The sequence below is a fragment of the Ctenopharyngodon idella genome, chromosome 3, assembly GCF_019924925.1.
Source record: "Ctenopharyngodon idella isolate HZGC_01 chromosome 3, HZGC01, whole genome shotgun sequence".
Classification (NCBI taxonomy): Eukaryota; Metazoa; Chordata; class Actinopteri; order Cypriniformes; family Xenocyprididae; genus Ctenopharyngodon; species Ctenopharyngodon idella.
Window position 1 is genome coordinate 18,610,879 of NC_067222.1, and position 22,070 is coordinate 18,632,948.

The window sequence follows — 22,070 nt, forward strand, 5'->3', positions numbered from 1 at the left end:
AGATATTCATATTTCAGTTGACTGCTAGTATACTTCAAAGAGTACTTTCATAAACTAAAAAATGTGCTACAAGTAGTAAACTATCAATATACCTGCTAGTACACTGATATTAGTATACTTACTACATAAAGAATACTTAAAAATATACTTGAACTTCCAGTGTACTTAATAAAATGAACTTGACGTATAAATAATTTTTGTAAAAATGTAACTTTTCATTATGAAAATGATACTGAAATTATTATATATATATATATAATTTTTTTTTTTTTTTTTTCTTTTTTTGAGAATCAGATTTATGAACAGCTGAATCAAGTATTTCTATATTAAGTATTTACAATTTATTCAACATTGTTGTGGATCAGCAAGAACCTTTTACATCCAGTTACTTGAACAAATGATTTCACCTCTGAAATAATTATTCATTTAGTCTCATAATGAACAAACATTGAAAATGTAGAATTTACTGCTTCATTGATTTGATGTAATACAAGAAAAACATTATGATATTATATATAATTATGATGTGAAAAGTTCAGAAATGAACGCTCGTGATTACTAGAACTACACCTCCCATAAGCCACTGCTTCATCTACGTCAGTCCGTTACGTAACCTACTCATTCACGAAAACTTCAAAGACTTACCACAAGTCGAAAACACGTTGTAGGTTCGCGGGAAAAAAAAAAAAAAAGAGCGCACTAAAAAACAAATAATTATTCACAAGTTTTGCTGAATAGGTTCACCTCCATGAACTGAGACACTCCAGCTCCTACCTGAAATAAATCACTAACTAATTCCTATCTAGTCTTCAAGGATATACCAGGCTCGGGGCGGCATTAAACACTAAACTCAGTGCCGATCAGTCAAACTGAAAGTCCGAAAGCGTACCCCCAACAGAGATTTATATCTCCACCCAGAATAACCCTCAAAAATAAAAAAGGAAAAATAATAAACAAAACAACAACCAGTGTTCCGTCGGAAGGATTGTATACACAACCCAGCTGGATACACTCTTCCTAACCAGAGTTCTCATTCAAAAAGGTGACCATTCACAAAAATAGTTAAATACTCACCAACATTTCCTACTCCAAAGGATCCCGGACGAGCCCCCAATTTATGTCACGGCCAGCTCGTTCTTGACCGCCACATAAAGAGGATCACACAAACAAATGAGTTCTTTGAATTGCCATGTTTATTACAAAATTATCTGTTCCAAACAAAATAGCACAATGTCTAGGGAATTAAATAAACAAAAGAAAATAAGAATCCAATGGGTAAGAAAGGTTGGGAAGAACAAAATGAAAGCAGGTTGGAGCAAATGACTTCTCTGGAGAAACACGTTCTACCAGAGGAAGTACGGTTGAGTAGATCAGCCAGATATTTATACTCTCCACCCATAAATTATCCAATTTGACATGCCACCACCAGGTGACGAAGGAAAAGACAAGGTCGTAACACACTTGACTGAAATAATCAGGTAAATGAATAATAAAATGCTCTCCAATCGGTCTAATTGTGTGAAGTGGAACATAAATGAAAACTTCTTGTTTATTGATCTGTTGTATTAAAGCAATATGAGAGTGTGTGTGTTGCTGTAGTGCTGATATCAGTCATGTGATCATCACGGCCCAATCGTACTGATATACAGATCAACAGCATTGTTACTCATGTGATCTGGATTAAATATTGGAAACATGATGAAAGCAGGAAGATCCAGACCTACAGGAGTAACAATTACTGACTATTAACTGCTAAGATCCTCAGAGATCCATCATAACAACTGAAGAATGGAAAGAGTGTGTGAGTGAAGGTGGTTGTGAATGTGTGTAGATGTGTGTTAGTTACAGGATCAGAGAATGACACCGTTCCTCCGTCATAGTGCAGATACACTCTTACACGATCAAGCTTCTGATTAACACAAAATTCATTCATAGATGATTCACACTCTCCATCCACATCATACTCCACACTCCAGACATCGGTGTTGTAGAAACCCCACCCCTTCCTCTGGTTTGATGCTGTAGTTACTCCAAGAGTCCACTCTGAACTCTCTTTAACCTCCACATCCCAGCAGTGTGTTCCTGAGTTAAACCCCTCTGAACCCAGAACACAGGGATAATGGTCAATTCTCTCTGGATTATCAGGAAGAGGTTGATTGATCCCGCTGTATCTCACACTGGTCAGATCATCAGACAGGATGAGCCATGGATTTGCAGTGTTTGGATCCAGAATGACAGAAGCTGATGAGACACAATCAACGGATGATTTTATTCTGATGTTCATATAATGATCAAGAGTGAACCAACACAGATTATTATGAATAGCTTTTTTGCAATCACATGGTCCTGGTGACATGTGAAATCCAGATGGAGGGCAGGAAGTGAAAAGCAGAATGGATGAGATGGAGGAAAGTGCTTAATGTACTGGTTTAGACACTATTACAAGAGAGGTATAGACAGAAAATCACAACATATGGTTGCATAAAACACCTCAAGTATGAGACTTTAAGGGATAATTTCTGGGAATGTCTATATAAATATGGGATTGTCTATATTATATGTCTATATAATATATAAAGTCTTTGATATAATCCCTTAAACCAGTGGTCTCAAACTGCCGGCCCGCAGGCCACTTCAGTTAAACTTAAGTTAATCTAAATTAAAAGGAATAGGTTCATAAAACTCAAAACTATGAAACAGTTCAGTTTACTTAAAATATATCAAAAAATCTATTTACTTAAAATATACCAAAATGTGACTTCACATTTTGGTAAAAAAAACCACCACTAGAGGGCGTATGTTTGACATTAAAATATTTGATCATGGTTGAATCTATTTTTTCAAGTTCCCTGAATGCTAAACTTTAGTGGAGTTGTAAAATCTAAAAAAAATATTTAGTGTTAACTTAAATCTCTGATAGATGTTGCATGAACTCAAGAATAATAGTTAAACTTTTTGGCACCTTTTCAGTAAAATGTACTTTCCATTATAAGTTAGTTATACTGTTTAGGTTTACAGTGTATGTAGAAAATCGCTTCCTGCCCTCTATCTGCATTTCACACCACCATGTGACGTCATGTGCAAACGACCTATTATGACACTCATCCTGTTGATCAAACACATCAGACATTTTCCTCTGATCACTGTCAGTGCTGTTATTTCACACTCATTTTCATCATCAGCTACAAACATTAAATGTGTGATTCAGACATTTGTGTCCATCAAGAGAAACTGAAACTTTGGGAAAGTTAAAATAACAATAAATCAATTAGATCTGATGTGATTTATGCTGTAGATGAAAGGAGGATTTCCAGTCAGAATTTAGACCATACCATAGTACTGAGACTGCTCTCATTAGAGTTACTAATGATTTGCTCTTATCATCAGATCGTGGTTGTATCTCTCTATTAGTGTTACTGGATCTTAGTGCTGCATTTGACACTATTGATCACAACATTCTTTTAAATAGACTCGAAAATTATGTTGGCATTAGTGGAATTGCATTGTCATGGTTCAAATCATACTTATCTGACCGTTATCAGTTTGTAGTAGTAAACGAAGAGATGTCATATCGATCACAAGTTCAATATGGAGTACCGCAAGGCTCAGTACTAGGACCGTTGCTGTTCACTCTGTACATGCTACCCTTGGGAGATATCATTAGGAAGCATGGCGTTAGTTTTCACTGTTACACTGATGATACTCAGCTCTATATTTCTTCGCGCCCTGACGAAACTTACCAATTCACAAAATTAACGGAATGCATAGCTGATATAAAAAATTGGATGACCAGTAATTTCCTACTACTAAATTCAGAAAAAACCAGAGATTCTAATTTTTGGACCAAAAACTTCTTCACGTAATAACCTAGAATACTGTCTAACACTTGATGACTGCTCTGTTAAGTCTTCGTCGTCAGTTAGGAACCTGGGTGTGCTCTTTGATACCAATCTTTCATTTGAAGATGTTTCTAGCATCTGTAAAACCGCATTCTTCCATCTTAAAAATATATCTAAACTACGACATATGCTCTCAATGAAAAATGCAGAACAGTTAGTTCATGCGTTCATGACCTCAAGGCTAGATTACTGTAACGCTCTACTGGGTGGTTGTTCTGCTCGCCTGATAAATAAACTACAGCTCGTACAAAATGCAGCAGCTAGAGTTCTTACTAGAACTAGGAAGTATGACCATATTAGCCCAGTTCTGTCAACACTGCATTGGCTTCCTGTTAAACATCGTATAGATTTTAAAATCTTGCTAATTACTTACAAAGCACTAAATGGTTTAGTTCCCCAGTACCTGAGCGAGCTCTTAACACATTATAGTCCTTCACGTCTATTGCGATCTCAGAATTCAGGCCAGCTGATAATACCTAGAATATCAAAATCAACCGCAGGTGGTAGATCCTTCTCCTATTTGGCACCTAAACTCTGGAACAATCTTCCTAGCATTGTTCGGGAAACAGACACACTCTGTCAGTTTAAATCTAGACTAAAAATGCATCTCTTTAACCTGGCATGTTGGACGCTGATATATGGATAAATTAACTAAATTAGTAACTATTGATTTTTACAACTGAATGAATCAATACTGAATTTACTTAAGCTGGACAATGACACCATTTTCTTAAGGAGCTGCTGTGCAGCCAAAATTATTTACCTATTACCGAGTCAAGTCAAGTCAAGTCACGTTTATTTATATAGCGCTTATTACAATGCAGATTGTGTCAGTGATAACTGAAAATAAATAATTAATTTATCTATATATCAGCACTGAAGAAAACAGTGATGTCATCGTCCAGCTCAGTTCAGTTCTCATACAATGGTGTCAATGCAGGCAGATCAAAAACATTGTTGAATATCAAGTGTCCCTAACTAAGCCAGCCAAAGGCGACAGCAGCAAGGAACCCAAACTGTAAAGCTGCTTTGACACAATCTGCATTCTTTCTTTCTATCTATCTATCTATCTATCATGAAGCATCTTTAACTCTCCACCCATCCATCATTTCCAGCTCAGATCTTCTTCAGTCAGACTCACTGTTTTGGACGATGTCCTGCATCTTCTTCCAGACTCTGAACGGCAGGTTGCCCAAGTAACGTGGCACATGAATCAAAGCTCCAGAAGCCATCTGTGGATCCGGCTGTGAGCTCTGGACTCTGGAAGAACATTCAGGAGTCAGAACTGCAGTGGCTTTGGATCAGAACCAGAGAGACCAGAGACAGGAGCAGATCACTCACCTTTCCTTTGAGACTGGAAACTCCTGCAGAACAAACACACCATTTATTATCAAGAACTCAATCAATGAACCAATGATCAACCAATGATCTGAAATCAGACCTTCAGAAAGCAGACGTCATTGGCTTTCATCATCTCCTCCATGTCTTTGATTGTGTGTGAAAGAGCTGAGATGTGTCTGTTCATCTCCTCCAGCTTCTCCTTCATCATCTGCTTCTTCTGCTCCTCTTCCTCCCTCAGTGCAGTGATTGTAGCTTCTTCTTCATCTCTGAGAAACTGATGAAGCTTCTCAAACTGCTGTTTAATCTGACGCTCTGTGTGCTCAGCTTGAGACTGAAATCAAATCACATTCACTTCAATCATCTCAATCGACACACATCAACACTTCACATCATTAATACCAGAGATAAACTCAGATACTGACATATAACGGATCCAGAAGCAGATTGATGCTCGTCATTTACAGAAATAATAAACTGGAATCCATTATATTAAATATATCAGATCATAACTGTATATAGTGATCCTACAGCTGTGATGAAAATGACTCTGATTCTGTTTCCTCACCTTGATGTGTTGAACTGTTTTCTCAAACTCTCCTTTCATTTCTTCATTGTGTTGAAGTTTCTTCTGTAAGGACTTCAGTGCTGTATTGAGCTCCTCCTAGAATTGAACAAAAACACATAAAACACCAGATTATAGTGAAGAGAAGACAGTGATATGATCATATAATGATGTGGAAACATATTTGAATGTATTTGCGTAACATAACACATTACTTTCCATAACAAGTAACTAAGTAACATGGTTTCTGTTTTAGGGAGCAGGGACATCACTAGAGGGACAGAAGGTTGAGTAATTGTCCCTTTACATGTGAAACAAGAGTCATTTATCTTACCTTATATGATGAAACGACTTCACTGATGGGTCTGAATGTGTGATTGACGTGTTGTTGTGAAGTAAAGCACACTAAACACACAGGCTGTTTGTCCTCCAGACAGAAGAGTTTGAGTTTCTCACTGTGTAAACTGCAGATCTCCTCAGATCCTGATGAACTCCTCTCATTTCTCTCCTTCAGGAACGACTCACACAAGTTTTTTAATGCCAGATTACATGGAGGTTTATCTTTTGAGGATCTTCTCCTGCAGACAGCACACTCCTGAGTTTTCTTGATTCTCCAGAACTGTTGAAGACACTCTTTACAGAAACTGTGACTACATGATAAAATAACGGGAGCCTTGAAGATTTCATGACATACAGGACAAATATAATCATCTTCAGCTGCTGAAGCCATTTTCACTGTTTAAGCTCCAGCAATATAAACTTTACTTTCACTTTCTGAATGGTGGTTTCGAAAATGAATATCCACAAGAATAACAAAGATCTGCTGTCTTTTTAGAAACAAACGTTTCAAAAATCCTTCTATAAAGCATTTTTCTTCATTCTCCACTGATTGCTGATTCTTTATGGTTTTTGTCGAGACATGAGAGTCAGTTTGACAGGAAGGGGAAATGAGTCAGTCTCTTCCTGGTAAGTGTTGTAAGAGGGTGAAGTTAATGATCACATGGGTGTGTTCAAACAGGTCACTATCAGGATGTCTTCAGGGTTAATATTAACAAAATGCATTCAAAATTAAATAGCATTGACACTCCATCAAGTATAATGCTAGAAAACATTTGATCAAAAAGAACATGACAAATATTGATCATAAAAACACTCAAGGCCCTTTCTTGGTGTTGTGTAAACGGCCCCTGAAGCAGTGTTGAAGTTAATTACATAATTAAGTGATTAATCAAGTGATGACTGAGCATTAGTGACGAACACCTGCTCTTAACAAGCAGAAATACTGAAGGAAAGAGTGTCACGGTTACTCTGAGACTTGTGGGTAAGATCTAAGTGCAGCTTTATTAAGGGAAATCCAAAATCGTAGTCACAGCCTGGCAAAGGGTAAAAAAAAAAAAAAAAAAAACATAAATCCAGTCCATACAAAAAGCAAGAAAACAAAACAAGACAGAGTGCTCAGAACTGCATGTAACAATTGCTAAAACACGATGACACAGATAGAAACAAACTGGGTATAAATAGACAGACACTAACAACATAAATGATGACAGCTGGGTGCAATGAAGAGATGAGTCCGGGACAAAGGGTCATAGGAAATGAAGTTCTGAGAGTGATACAATAATCCGGGGTGCCCTCTAGTGGCTAACCAGGGCACTCCAAACTGGTGATCATGACATTACCAATCCCCCCCCCCCAAACCAACTGAAACATTAAACACAGAGAAGTTAGGGGTGACCACTAGGGCCACAACAGGACAGGCAGGGATCTCAGGAACACCCTTCAAGGCATTGTCCAGAGTGACCTCCAGTGACCTGGTTGTATTGAGGCAGGCAGTTACTTTAGGAAAGACCTCTACGGTCGTGTTGAGGCAGGCACACAGTTCAGGAACGACCTCTACGGTCGTGTCGAGGTAGACAGGAAACTCAGGAACCACCTCTGTGGTCACATCAGGGCAGAAAGAGCACTCAGGGATGACCTCTGTGATCGTATCAGGGCAGACAGGAAGTTCATAGATCACAAGGATGAGCTCTAGGACAGAGGCAAACTCTGAAGTGAATTCATAGACTGGAGCTGATGTGTGCACAGCCCACACACACACCAAATGGCTGTGGCAATAATGGCCAGTGCTACAATTTCTGAAAGCTCAGGTGTGGCAGCCATCTCGGCTGAGGGTTCTGGAATGGACTCAGGGACAGGAGCGGGCTCTGGGGCGGGCTCAGGGACTGGAGCGGGCTCTGGAGCGGGCTCAGGGACTGGAGCGGGCTCAGGGCTCTGGGGCGGGCTCTGGAGCGGGCTCAGGGACTGGAGCGGGCTCTGGAGCGGGCTCAGGGACTGGAGCGGGCTCTGGAGCGGGCTCAGGGCTCTGGGGCGGGCTCTGGAGCGGGCTCAGGGACTGGAGCAGGGACTGGAGCGGGGACTGGAGCGGGCTCTGGAGCGGGCTCAGGGACTGGAGCGGGGACTGGAGCGGGCTCTGGAGCGGGCTCTGGGGCGGGCTCAGGGACTGGAGCGGGCTCTGGGGCGGGCTCAGGGACTGGAGCGGGCTCAGGCGGACTCTGGGGCGGGCTCAGGGACTGGAGCGGGCTCTGGGGCGGGCTCAGGGACTGGAGCGGGCTCAGGCGGGCTCTGGGGCGGGCTCAGGGACTGGAGAAGACACTGAAGTGGATTCTTGGGCTGGAGTGAGATTAGGATTAGATCCTTCGTCAGTGATGGGAAATATCGTCGACTTTGTTACCACCTCCAAGACCCCCATGCTCGACAACACCACTGAGATACCAGCTGCTTGAACAGACGTCATCTGTGTCTCTTCTAGATTAGAAGCCATTTTCAAATATCTTGGAATTGCCATCCTGTCTTCAAACACAACGTCCATGATGACCGGAAACACTGATGGGTCATCCATGACAGCTGAAGGCTCTGGCGTAATTCCCACGATGGCTGGAGACTCTGGCAAGACATCCATGTCTTGCCAACTGGAGATTCTGATGTGGTGGCCATGTTGGCTTGAGGTACGTGTATGTTAGCCATGTTGACTGTAGAATCAGAAGTCATGAGAACTTGAGTCAACTGGTGACAATAGATCAGGCAGTCAATAAAACCCCTGTAGCCCAGAGTTTTAAGTTCACCCATTTCACATGACGGTAAGGGGTAATCCAAGCAATTGTTAAATTTCAATTTCTGATTCTTGATATTTAAGTCAAAGTCCAAAAAATCTGGGAAAACCCAGAGATCCCAAGTCCCTCTTGACGCAAGGCAGCCAATGCCTGACGCCTTGCTTTTAATTCCTTCTTAGTAGAAGGATGAACAAAATGAAAACTCATATTGTCAAAGTCCAAAAAGACTTCCAAACTCACTTGCTGCTGGATCTGTAGTGATTGAGTTTTATGTCACGGTTGCTCTGAGACTTGCAGGTAAGATCCAAGTGCAGCTTTATTAAGGGAAATCCAAAATCGTAGTCACAGCCAGGCAAAGGGTCAAAAAAAACATAAATCCAGTCCATACAAAAATCAAGAAAACAAAACAAGACAAACTGGGTATAAATAGACACTAACAACATAAATGATGACAGCTGGGTGCAATGAAGAGATGATGAGTCCGGGACAAAGGGTCATGGGAAATGAAATTCTGAGAGTGATACAATAGTTCGGGATGGAGTGCCCTCTAGTGGTGAACCAGGGCACTCCAAACTGGTGATCGTGACAAAGAGAAAGAGAAAAGAAAAGAGACATGCAAAAACACAAGAACTACAACTGACTTCCAGCCACAGCCTTAAGCTGGGTACATACTGTATGATTTATAATAGTCTTGTACGATTGTACGAACATGATCTGCGCTGTAAGCCATGTTCACTGTGGGATCTCAGTTGTCATTAATATCAGACTGTACGGCATTAAATATCTCAAGATCTCAGCACAGGATTAAACAACTCCACAATCAGCAACAATTATTTTGGCTACCAGTGTTGGGAGTAACACATCACAAAAGTAATTATATTACAGTAATATATTACTTTTTGCTGTAACGCAGTAATATAACGCATTACTAATAAAATTTGGGTAATATTATGCATTTTAACCCAAAATTAAGTGTTGTTAGTTTTATTTTTTACCAACACCGCAAGACATTCCAGCACCAGAGAAAAAAGTCCAAGGGTAAAATAGTATGTCTAGAGACGACTACAGAACCAGCATAGGACCAGCATAGGACCAGCACTTGACCAGCATAAACCAGCTCAAACCAGCATACCAGCTTCAAAACCTACCTTAACCAGCATATGCTGGTTTTTTCAACTCCCATTATTTTCAGAGAAAAGGACAAGAACGTAACAGACAAATGCAATATTGCAAGCTATGTGCTGCACTGAGGGAACATTCAGCACTTGTAAAAACCCATGGACCGGTGCCACGCTAACACTAAGATAACCGAGAGAGCTTCAGGGTCGGAGAAGAGAAAGAATGCGCCGGATGAGTGCGCGGGAAAGACAAAGCAACTGATGCAGAAATATCAGTGAGCCGCGAGCGCACATACACGGTTTGTTTGCGCATCAATAATAATGGACTCGTGGATGCCTGATGTACAACTCCTGTATGTCACTGTAATCGTCTTTACCTTCATTACAATTGTCATTCATCAAAACTTTTTAGCGACACTGGTTTTCTTTATCTACCTGAGAGATAGTTTGCATATGCTATGTTCATAATGCGGTTGGGTGTTTTGGGCCGCCGTTCAGTCTGTATTTCACACAGCACGGCTTGGGCTGCTCCGAAACAATTGCAGAATACACAGAGAGGTGGTGATTGTTAATATTTAATTTAACATATTAATAATACAATTAATGAATTATATTAATATATTTAAATTAATTTTAAGCTATCTCAAAAATGTTATCTCCAACCCCCCTGGAGGATCACTGGCCTACACAGTCATTATGCTACACCACATCCACTGGATGTATAATGAGCAGCAATAAACTACATTTTAGCATTTTATGCCGTCATACTTCTATGGTTATTTGTTGTTGTTGTTTTTTTGTTGCCTTTTTGGAGCTTCTGGAATCCACTCCTTAGAGAAGGGGTAATGTCATGATCACCCTCTAGAGTGGCCTGGTTAGCCACTAGAGGGCACTCCAGCCCAGATTATTGTCTCACTATCACAGACTCCATCTCCCATAATCCTTTGTCCCAGTCTCATCATTGTTCATTACACACAGCCGTCATCACTTATGTTATTTGTGTCTGTCTGTTTATACCCGGTTTGTTTCTGTCATCATCATGGAGGCTTTGTATTTTGTTACTTGTACTTCTGAGCATTTCTCTGGTTTTGTTTTCTTGTTTTTCTGGATGGATTTATGGGTTATGACTCTTGCCTGGCTGTGTACAACAATTCTGGATATCCAAATAAAACTGCACTTGGATCTTAAACAAGTTTTAGAGCATCCATGACAACTTCTTGATGAAAAAGATATAATCATCATGTAGTGACCTGATTAACTGATCTCATTCTGAGTCTATTCTATGATTATATGGATGACATGTTATAAATTTCACATCATTGATTATAGTATTTCTGACTTTTAATGAATTTTAAATCTTGCTATATAGTTGAAAGAGCTGGGAGAATTAGGAAGTAAGCATTTGTTATTCCTGGATGGAGCTCTGACAGAGTTAGTCCATGAAGATTTGTCTGTAAGGGTAATGTTTTTACCTTACAGTCAGATCTTCATGGACTAACTCTACCCAGAGCTCCAGCTAGGGATAACTCTACTCAACATTGTTGTCTGTCAGAGCGGATCTAAACAGATCTTCCTCGCGAATACCATTGAATACCATTCAAGCAAGAAACGATACAGAAACTGAATGTAAATCTAAAACACTGCATTGTCTTCACATTAATTAAATATACATTGATTCATCATAAAGCTACAAAAGTTATTCGGTCAAGGGCAGTGAGTGAATTTCTCGGGTGTGTGTCGGACAGCAGACAGGGTTAGGAGTTGAGACCAAAAGGAGTTGTTTTCCGCAACTTGTTGCGGTTAATAACTCTTTTTAACATCACGTAAGTAACAGTCGTGTGCCCAGTCTATTCACTGCTATGTGTGTTGACCTAAAACTTTGACTTTTCGCAACGTTTTGTAGTAGCCTATTAAAATCATTCATGTATCGCATTCCATTGCGATATACATATTGCCATATGTACATTTGCGATATTTCGAAAATTTCGATATATCATGCAGCCCTACTTTGAATTACCATTGTGTATGAAATGTGCTATATTAATAAAAGTGCCTTGCCTAGTAGCTTGGCTCTGGGCTGAATTCTGGAGGATCTTGGGCTCAATCATCACTCAATTAATAACTTAATTATACAATGATTATCCACTTATCATGATTATCAATGATTATCCACTTATCATGATTATCAATGATTATCCATTATCATGTTGGGAACTATAAAATTGCTATAACTTATTCAGTTTGAGTTCTATTTCAGTTATTGAGTTCACTCTTTCAGTAATAATTGAGTACAATGAACTGCCTAACGTTACTGAATGAAAACTTACTGTGAAGCTTTGAGGGTGTTGATGGACTCAATCTACTCCATCTGTGTTTTGATCACCGTTCTGAATCTGGATGAAGTCTTTGACAAAAACATGATTTTTTTCAGCTTTTTGTTAAAAATGTTGCTTTTTTAATGAAACTTACCCACACTAGAGTGTTTATAAAATAAGAATGCATGAAGCTAGAATAAAATGTATTTTTAATACAACAAAATATTCTGGGGGCCATGAAAGTTTTGTGAAAATTATCAAAAACTTCTCTAACAGGTGAAGATGACACTGGTTTCAGTCTTCCACTGTCCGACTGTTGAAGATATCTGCATTATAGAATTAAGAGTCACTATGAAACACATTATGAAAATGATACTGAAATTACATAATATTTATTTAAAGAAAAAACATAGTTCAAGGGATTATCAATATTAGTCAATCTTTGTCAGAGATTTTAGTGAGTCATTTGTTCTGAGAATCAGATTTATGAACAGCTGAATCCAGTATTTCTATATTAAGTATTTATAATTTATTCAACATTGTTGTGGATCAGCAAGAACCTTTTACATCCATTTACTTCAATTTACAAATGATCATTTCACCTCTAGAACTGAAATTATTATTCATTTAGTCTCATAATGAAAATGCTGAATTTACTGCTTCAGTGATTTGATGTAATACAAGAAAAACATTATGATATTATTATATATAATTATGATGTGAAAAGTTCAGAAATGAACAAACACACACACTTGACGGTAATCATCAGGTAAATGTCAATTAGTCTGAAAACATGAATGATAAAATAGTCTCTAATTGGTCTAATTGTGTGAAGTGGAACATAAATGAAAACTTCTTATGTATTGATCTGTTGTATTAAAGCAATATGAGAGTGTGAGTGTTGCTGTAGTGCTGATATCAGTCATGTGATCATCACGGCCCAATCACAGCCACCGTACTGATATTCAGATCAACAGCACTCTTACTCATGTGATCTGGATTAAATATTGGAAACATGTGGAAAAGGAAGATCCAGATCTACAGGAGTAACGATTACTGACTATTGACCGCTAAGATCCTCAGAGATCCATCATGACACCAGAAGTATGGAAAGAGTGTGTGAGTGAAGGTGGTTGTGAATGTGTGTAGATGTGTGTTAGTTACAGGATCAGAGAATGACACCGTTCCTCCATCATAGTCCAGATTCACTCTCACATGATCAAGCTTCTGATTAACAAATAAACCAGACGGTGAAAACGCATTGTTTGACACACTCCAGACAGTGTCAGAGAAATCCTCTCCCTTCCTCTGGGTTGTTGCTGTAGTTACTCCAAGTTCCCAGTCTGTATTCTGTTTAACCTCCACATCCCAGCAGTGTGTTCCTGAGTTAAACCCCTCTGAACCCAGAACACCGTAATGGCAGGTAAATCTCTCTGGATTATGAGGAAGAGGATGATTTTTCCCACTGAATCTCACACTGGTCAGATCATCAGACAGGACGAGACGTGGATCAGCAGTGTTTGGATCCAGAATGACAGGAGCTGATGAGACACAATCAACAGATGCTTTTATTCTGATGTTCATATAATGATCAAGAGTGATCTATCTCTCTATCTAGCATCTTTAACTCTCCACCCATCCATCATTTCCAGCTCAGATCTTCTGCAGTCAGACTCACTGTTTTGGATGATGTCCTGCATCTTCTTCCAGGCTCTGAACGGCAGGTTGCCCAAGTAACGTGGCACATGAATCAAAGCTCCAGAAGCCATCTGTGGATCCGGCTGTGAGCTCTGGACTCTGGAAGAACATTCAGGAGTCAGAACTGCAGTGGCTTTGGATCAGAACCAGAGAGACCAGAGACAGGAGCAGATCACTCACCTTTCCATTGAGACTGGAAACTCCTGCAGAACAAACACACCATTTATCATCAAGAACTCAATCAATGAACCAATGATCAACCAATGATCTGAAATCAGACCTTCAGAAAGCAGACGTCATTGGCTTTCATCATCTCCTCCATGTCTTTGATTGTGTGTGAAAGAGCTGAGATGTGTCTGTTCATCTCCTCCAGCTTCTCCTTCATCATCTGCTTCTTCTGCTCCTCTTCCTCCCTCAGTGCAGTGATTGTAGCTTCTTCTTCATCTCTGAGAAACTGATGAAGCTTCTCAAACTGCTGTTTAATCTGACGCTCTGTGTGCTCAGCTTGAGACTGAAATCAAGAAATACAGAAATACAGAAATAATAAACTGGAATCCATTATATTAAATATATCAGATCATAACTGTATATAGTGATCCTACAGCTGTAATGAAAATGACTCTGATTCTGTTTCCTCACCTTGATGTGTTGAACTGTTTTCTCAAACTCTCCTTTCATTTCTTCATTGTGTTGAAGTTTCTCTTGTAAGGACTTCAGTGTTGTATTGAGCTCCTCCTAGAATTGAACAAAAATAATATACGATCATATGATGCTGTGCAAAAGTATTTGCACCCATCCTGATTTCTTCTGTTTTTGTGAACATCTCAAACTAAACCGATTCAAAAATTAAAACCTACCATAAAACAAAGGCAGCTTGAGTGAACACCCTAACCCTAACCCAAATTACAATGTTATTTATTGAAGCATATTGACGTATTTGCCTCCATATAGTAACTAATTCCTCAAATCTATGGAACTGTGTTTATAATGTGGTTCAGTTGAACTAAACACAACCAGTCCTGATCACTGCAGCCGTGTTCAATCAAATCAACAGTTAAAGGATTAGTCCACTTTCAAATAAACTTTTGCTGATAATTTACTCACCCCCATGTCATCCAAGATGTTCATGTCTTTCTTTCTTCAGTCGAAAAGAAATGAAGGTTTTTGATGAAAACATTCCAGGATTTTTCTCCTTATAATGGACTTCAATGGCCTCCAGACGGTTGAAGGTCAAAATTACAGTTTCAGTGCAGCTTCAAAGGGCTTTAAACGATACCATACGAGTAATAAGGGTCTTATCTAGCGAAATGATTGGTCATTTTCGAAAAAAATGTAAATGTATGCGCTTTATATAAACAAATGATCGCCTTCCAAGTGCTTTCGCCAAAACCATACTTTCGTATTCTTCAAAAAGCTTATGCTGTATGTCCTACACCTTCCCTATTCTACTTACAGAACAAACGCAGCACCAGTTCCATTTTTTCCGTAAGTAGAATAGGGAAGGTGTAGGACATACAGCATAAGCTTTTTGAAGAATACGAAAGTATGGTTTTGGCGAAAGCACTTGGAAGGCGATCATTTGTTTATATAAAGCATATACATTTACATTTTTTTCGAAAATGACCGATCGTTTCACTAGATAAGACCCTTATTCCTCGTCTGGTATTGTTTAAAGCTCTTTGAAGCTTTAACCGTCTGGAGGCCAGTGAAGTCCACTATAAGGAGAATAATCCTAGAATGTTTTCATCAAAAACCTTAATTTATTTTCGACTGAAGAAAGAAAGACATGAACATCTTGGATGACATGGGGGTGAGTAAATTACCAGGAAATTTTTATTTGAAAGTGAACTAATCCTTTAAATAGGACTTTTTCAACAGCATGAAGTTGGTTAAAAGGTTTTAAACAGTAACACACTATGATAAAGAAACTCCAGAAATAATGAAGGTGATTGAAATACATCCATCTGTGAAGGGTTACAAAGCTATTTCAAAGGCTCTTGGACTCAAAGAACCGCAGTGAGAGCCATTATCTCCAAATGGAAAACACTCGGCACAGTATCAAACCTTCAAAGAAGAGACTCATCCAAGAAGTCAAAAAAGAGCCAAGAACAACACTGAAGGAACTGCATTTCTTCTATTTTCTGCTTTTCAGAAAATCGTAAAGGAGGATCTCTGATCTTCAGTTGAAGCTCAAACATCAAGACAATGATTCAAAGCACAGGAGTAAATCCACCTCTGAAAGGCTCAAAAAAGCACAGTTAAAGTTTTGGAGCGTCCTCATCAAAGTCCTGACTTGAACCCAATTGAGATGATGTGGCAGGACCTTAAACAGGCAGTTAATGCTTTAAAACCCTCCAATATGGCTGAACTAAAGCAGTTCTGCAAAGAGAAGTGGGTTAAAATCCACCACAGCGCTGTGAAAGACTGATCTCCAGTTATCACAAGTGTTCAGCTGCAGTTATTGCAGTTATTGCATTGGTGATTGCATGGGTGATAGGTGTTGAATCATTTTATATGAACATCTAAAACTATTTAATATGAGACACACAAACAAAAGAAATCAGCAAATATTTTTTCACAGCACAGTGTAGGTCATGTGCAGTGTTGGGGGTAACGCATTACAACGTGAGTTACGTAATCTTTTTTTTTTTCATGTAACTAATGAAGTAATGCTTTACTTTTAAATTTGCAACAAAATGTGTTACTTTTTCAAATAAATAACACAAGTTACTTTGTTTCCTAGGTATTGACTGACAGCTCTCCTGCCCCCATGTTGAGAGAAATCAGGAGTAATGCTGCCTTCACGTGCTATAAATCCCCACTTCTGAAGTTGTGATTATGTAACACATTACATAACAAGTAACACAATTAGTTACTTTTTTAGGGAGCAGGGACATCGCTGGAGGGGTGGAAGTTTGTGATGTTTCTAGGAGCCTCCGTGATTTCATCTGAGGGGGAACCGGTGATGACCAGTAAATACCACCTATCACTGTTTTCCATGTTCCTGGAGTTTGTGTAAGTATATGTAAACTGTGTGTTTACATGGCTTTTAAAAACATTGGGTGTCAGTGTTTCGTATGGCATGCGTTCGGCCAATCAACATACACTTACGACACTGGTAGTTCATATTGAGCTGGGTTAGACACTACTCTGAAGTAGGAGCTAATTTAGTCTTCCCAAAAGCATTCCTAAAACTAAAATCGTTCAAAGTTCCTGCAGTGTGGACATACCCCAAAGCAGGTACTTCCACCAATAGTACTAGTAATAGTACCATTAGATATTCAGCAGTGTTTTTGATCTGCCTGCACTGACACTCTTGTATGTGAACAGAACTGAGCTGGACGATGACATCAGAGCTGCTGTATAGATAAATAAACTCAATTAATAATTAATGATTTTTACAACGGAATGAATCAGTAGTGATTTTACTTAAGCTGGACAATGACACCATTTTCTTCTGGAGCTGCTGTGCAGCCAAATTTATTTGTCGCTTATCACTGTAAAGCTACTTTGACACAATCTGCATTGTAAAAAGCGCTATATAAATAAAGGTGACTTGACTTGAATAGGACAGGAACTATGAAAATGTTCCTCTGGTGCAAAAACCCCTAATGTGATATCTGTGTTTATGACTAAGTATTCTGTATATGTGTAACAAGACACTTGTCTTACCTTATATGATGGAACAACTTCACTGATGGGTCTGACTGTGTGATTGACGTGTTGTTGTGAAGTAAAGCATTCTAAACACACAGGCTGTTTGTCCTCCAGACAGAAGAGTTTGAGTTTCTCACTGTGTAAACTGCAGATCTCCTCAGATCCTGATGAATTCCTCTCATTTCTCTCCTTCAGGAACGACTCACACAAGTTTTTTAATGCCAGATTGACTGGAGGTTTGCTTTTTAAGGATCTTTTCCTGCAGACAGGACACTTCTGAGTTTTCTTGATTCTCCAGAACTGTTGAAGACACTCTTTACAGAAACTGTGACTACATGATAGAAGAACAGGAGCCTTGAAGATTTCATGACATACAGGACAAATATAATCATCTTCAGCTGCTGAAGCCATTTTCATAGTTTGAGCTCCTGCAATCTAAACTTTACTTTCACTTCCTGAACGACGATTTCAAAAATAAATATCCACGAGATTCACAAAGATCTGCTGTCTGTTTAGAAACAAATGTCTCAAAAATTCTCCACTGATTCTTTATTGCTTTTGTCGAGACGCAAGTCAGTTTGACAGGAAGGTGAAATGAGTCAGTCTCTTCCTGGTAGGTATTGTAAGAGGATAAAGTTTATGATCATGTGGAGGAGTTCAAACAGGTCCATTTCAGGATTTATTCAGGTTAAATATTAACAAAATGTAATAGCATCGACAGTCCCTCAAGTATAATGCTAGAAAACATTTGATCAAAAAGAACACAAGATCACATATATTGATAATAGATACCTTTAAGGCCTTTTGTTTTTGTGTTTTATTTATTGCTCTTCACTGCTGGTGTTGATATGTGTCACACTCAGAGTATTAATGTAACATTTATGTAGCCCTCTCTCTCTCTCCGCGTGTCTTTAGCACCGCCACTGCTACTCTGCGCTGTGTTGTGTATGTTCATGGGATGAATTCATTAAAGAATCCCTTCTTTCTCGTTTATTTAATTCTGACATAATATTCAACCACAGATGTGTTTCATGACTTTTCTCTCTGTAAAATTACCCACACAGCAAAAGTATTCCGTGGCAGATCGGCCGCGGAGGTATCGCGGCTTCTGGAATGTATCCGCGAACGGACCCGTATCGGCGTCCACTTGCGCGCAGTGATGGATCTACAAAGAAGGCGGATCGCGGACCCGCCCGTGGCTCCGCGCCGCATCCACGATTAAAACCTTACCTCCGCGGCAGGTCCGTTTGGGACCCGCAAATTGATACAACTGTTACAGTAAAGGCGCGTGCACGTCCACGGATCCGACATGGGTCCGCTCAGGATCCGCTGATTGACAGTAGAATTTACGGCGCTGCCCGGAGGTGGAGCTGATCCTCTGGGCGGCACCAAAACGAATGTGACAGTCACGCGGGTTTGGCGACTTGAATGCGGATCCGCCTAGGAGTCTCCTGCTGTGTGGGTAAGTATCGGCAATTAGCTAGGTAGCAATTGATAGGCTGTTCATCAAGAATCGCTAAATTGGACTAATTTGGACAGTCACGCTATACGTGTGTTGTTTTAATGAGCGAATTTTAAGGCTTTGAAATTAATTAAGTGTGTAAGGGGTCAGTGTATCTTTTTGTCATTCGTTTTTTGATTTAATACAGAAATTGGAAAATGAAAAAACGGCACCATTTTTGTTTTTTAATTTTTTTCAAACAAAACGAAAAACAAGAATTCAGCTTTTCGTTCAGGGGTAGAAAATGAATCAACAACTTGAATATTTGATCTCTACATGTGGGCGGGAATGAAACACTCCTTTCCGCTGATTGGTCGACCAAACATTAAACAGTGCCGTCAACGGTTCTTCCGCAGTTCAGCGCAGCAGAATAACAGTCCTTCGCTGCTGTGGATTCTTAACGCGTTTATTGCAACTACATTCAATCTCTTTCTCGTCAAACAGCCAGACTAACGAATGCCTTGACACAAACCATACTGAAGCAGAGCCTAGACAAGGCTTTCTTTTGCATGTCCATAAATTTGGCAACCTACGCGTGTATATCTCAGAAATATTATCATCATACTAGTTTATCTCACCTGATGCCCTGTGCCTTGTTATGGGTGATTTTAATTATAGTAACTGCAATAAAACACTAAGCCACTTGCATCAGTACATCACTTGTAATACTCGTGGAAATAAGACTCTTGACTTATGTTACGGATCCATACGGGGAGTGTACAGATTTTGCGTTTCCCATAAGCATTGTTAGCCAACTATGGTCGTAAGTCCCATTGAACTCTATTGGTAATGACGGAACTTGCGACCATAGTTCGCTTTGGGAAACGCACCCCTGGGCCGAAGTACGCTTACGTTATATACGATGCAACTTTTTGAATGGAAGAAAACAGGAAGAATGGAAGGAAGAACAGGAAGCAGTATCTTAACGCTCTTTCGTTAAGATACTGCCTAATATATATATGTTAGTAATAAAGATGTTTGCCGTCATAATGATGACAGTAGCGCACACAAAAGTAGTAACTGTTCCATGCTCAGGCACGGTTAGCGCTCACACTGCATGCCAACCGCAAATTTGGAAACATGCCACAGTTGTTCCTGTGGCAAAATGTAGGACCCCAAAGGTTTTAAATGATTTCAGACTAGTAGCCCTCACCTCACTGGTGATGAAAACATTTGAGAAAATTGTGAGAGTGGAAATATTGAAGCATGTAGAAGATAAGTTTGATTTTTTAAGTTTGCGTATAGGGCAGGGATGTCATAACTACTCTTGTGCATTTAGTAGCTCAACATTTGGAAACAAGGGCGCGGCTGGCTTTTATTGATTTCTCATGTGCGTTCAACACAATTAGGCCATATGTGTTAGCTGAAAAGTTATTTAACCTGGATCTTAATTTGGTAAGGTGGATAGTAGATTTTTTTATCAAACAGGACTCAGTGTGTGCGAGTCAATGGTTTGCTATCTTCTAAGTTATGTTCCTCTATAGCAGGGGTCAGCAAGTAAGTTTGGCATCGGGCCCAAAAAAGTTTTCGCCACTAGATGGTGGGCCAGAACATAGTCAAAGAATAATTTAAATTAATTGATGAAAAATGCAACTAGAATTGCCTGTGAAAGACTGTTACAGTGTCTTTTGTAACTGGTAAGCTGTTACTCTGTGTTAAATCCTGTAGTAGAACAGTCATTAACAAAAAGCCATTTTACATTTTTTACCGGGTTTTACACTGGATAAATTAATAAAGCAGAGTAGTGACACAAAACCTGGCAAGCATCTTCATTAACCAACTTGCAACACAGACCGCCTTACTAAAACACACATGTGTTTGAGTCATGCTCTTAACCAACTATGTTTTATTTCCTCTTTCCATATTGTGAATAATTTTTTTGTTACACAATGGAACCTAACTTATTGTAACAATTATTTGACGTAGCCTACAAAGCCAGTGTGTCTTATCTGCAATGAATTTGTCGCTGTTTGCAAAGAATATAACACCGTGTCTACACCAGACGTGACGCGACACAACAAATTCCTGACAGTAAATGGATTCCCCGTTCTATTTCTAACGTAGTCCAAGTGCGGTGATAATATTAGACTGCACCACGAGACGAAGATCTATTTCAGAACCGGCCGCTATCAAAATGGCGGGCCTGTTCCCGACCACTGCTCTACAGGTTCCCCTCAAGGGTGCGTTCTTTCCCCTCTGCTTTTTATTTTATATACTAATGATTGCAGTAACACATTTGACAATATACTGAAGTCCACAGATGACACTGTCATTGTGAGCCTCCTAGCAAATGAGGAGACATCTCATGGACCTGTGGTGGAGGATTTTGTTTCTTGGTGTGCAAATTGTGGTCTAAATTTAAAAAGATGGGTATAGATATCTGGGTACACTGATTGACAATAAATTAAACTTTGATGATTATACTGATGCCATCTGTAAAAAGGTTCAACAATGTTTGTTTTTCTTAAGGAAAATTAATTCTTTTAAAGTATGTAAAGTGTTAATGACACTTTCATGTAATGTGATTTATCTTACACATATTGTCCTCCTACTGTTTTACTGGCCTCTTTCCCCTGTTCAACATACCTTCTAATGTTCATTCATGTTTGGTTACACGTCCTATTGTTTGGATTAGAACAGGAATAAACCACTCCTTCCAATCCAATCAAAATTTGGAGCTCAGTCAGATCGATTAAGGTGTTTACATGAAGGCTTTTCAGTCTGATTGAGCCTTAAAATGATTACTAATGAAATATTTGGTTGCATGTACACGTAATGAAACCACATTAGTTGAACATGATTACTTAAATTTTACATGTATGAACTTGTCGCAACTAAATAAGCTCATTTGAAATTCAAGACTCAATGC

The 22,070-nt window shown here is 39.3% G+C and overlaps 2 protein-coding genes across 2 annotated transcripts; both read right to left on the reverse strand.

The window, feature by feature from the left end:
* Positions 1-1,175: 1,175 nt before the first annotated feature.
* On the reverse strand, positions 1,176-6,755 carry LOC127508143 (E3 ubiquitin-protein ligase TRIM35-like). The gene is made up of 6 exons (XM_051885826.1): positions 6,137-6,755; positions 5,806-5,901; positions 5,341-5,571; positions 5,241-5,263; positions 5,041-5,159; positions 1,176-2,241 (listed from the first exon to the last, which is right to left on the reverse strand). Exons 1-6 carry the CDS (start codon positions 6,530-6,532, stop codon positions 1,736-1,738), a joined length of 1,371 nt encoding a protein of 456 aa, XP_051741786.1. The 5' UTR covers positions 6,533-6,755; the 3' UTR covers positions 1,176-1,735.
* A 5,966-nt stretch (positions 6,756-12,721) lies between these two features.
* LOC127508149 (E3 ubiquitin-protein ligase TRIM35-like) lies at positions 12,722-19,157 on the reverse strand. The gene is made up of 6 exons (XM_051885839.1): positions 17,716-19,157; positions 14,683-14,778; positions 14,324-14,554; positions 14,224-14,246; positions 14,024-14,142; positions 12,722-13,886 (listed from the first exon to the last, which is right to left on the reverse strand). Exons 1-6 carry the CDS (start codon positions 18,115-18,117, stop codon positions 13,399-13,401), a joined length of 1,359 nt encoding a protein of 452 aa, XP_051741799.1. The 5' UTR covers positions 18,118-19,157; the 3' UTR covers positions 12,722-13,398.
* Positions 19,158-22,070: the final 2,913 nt, after the last annotated feature.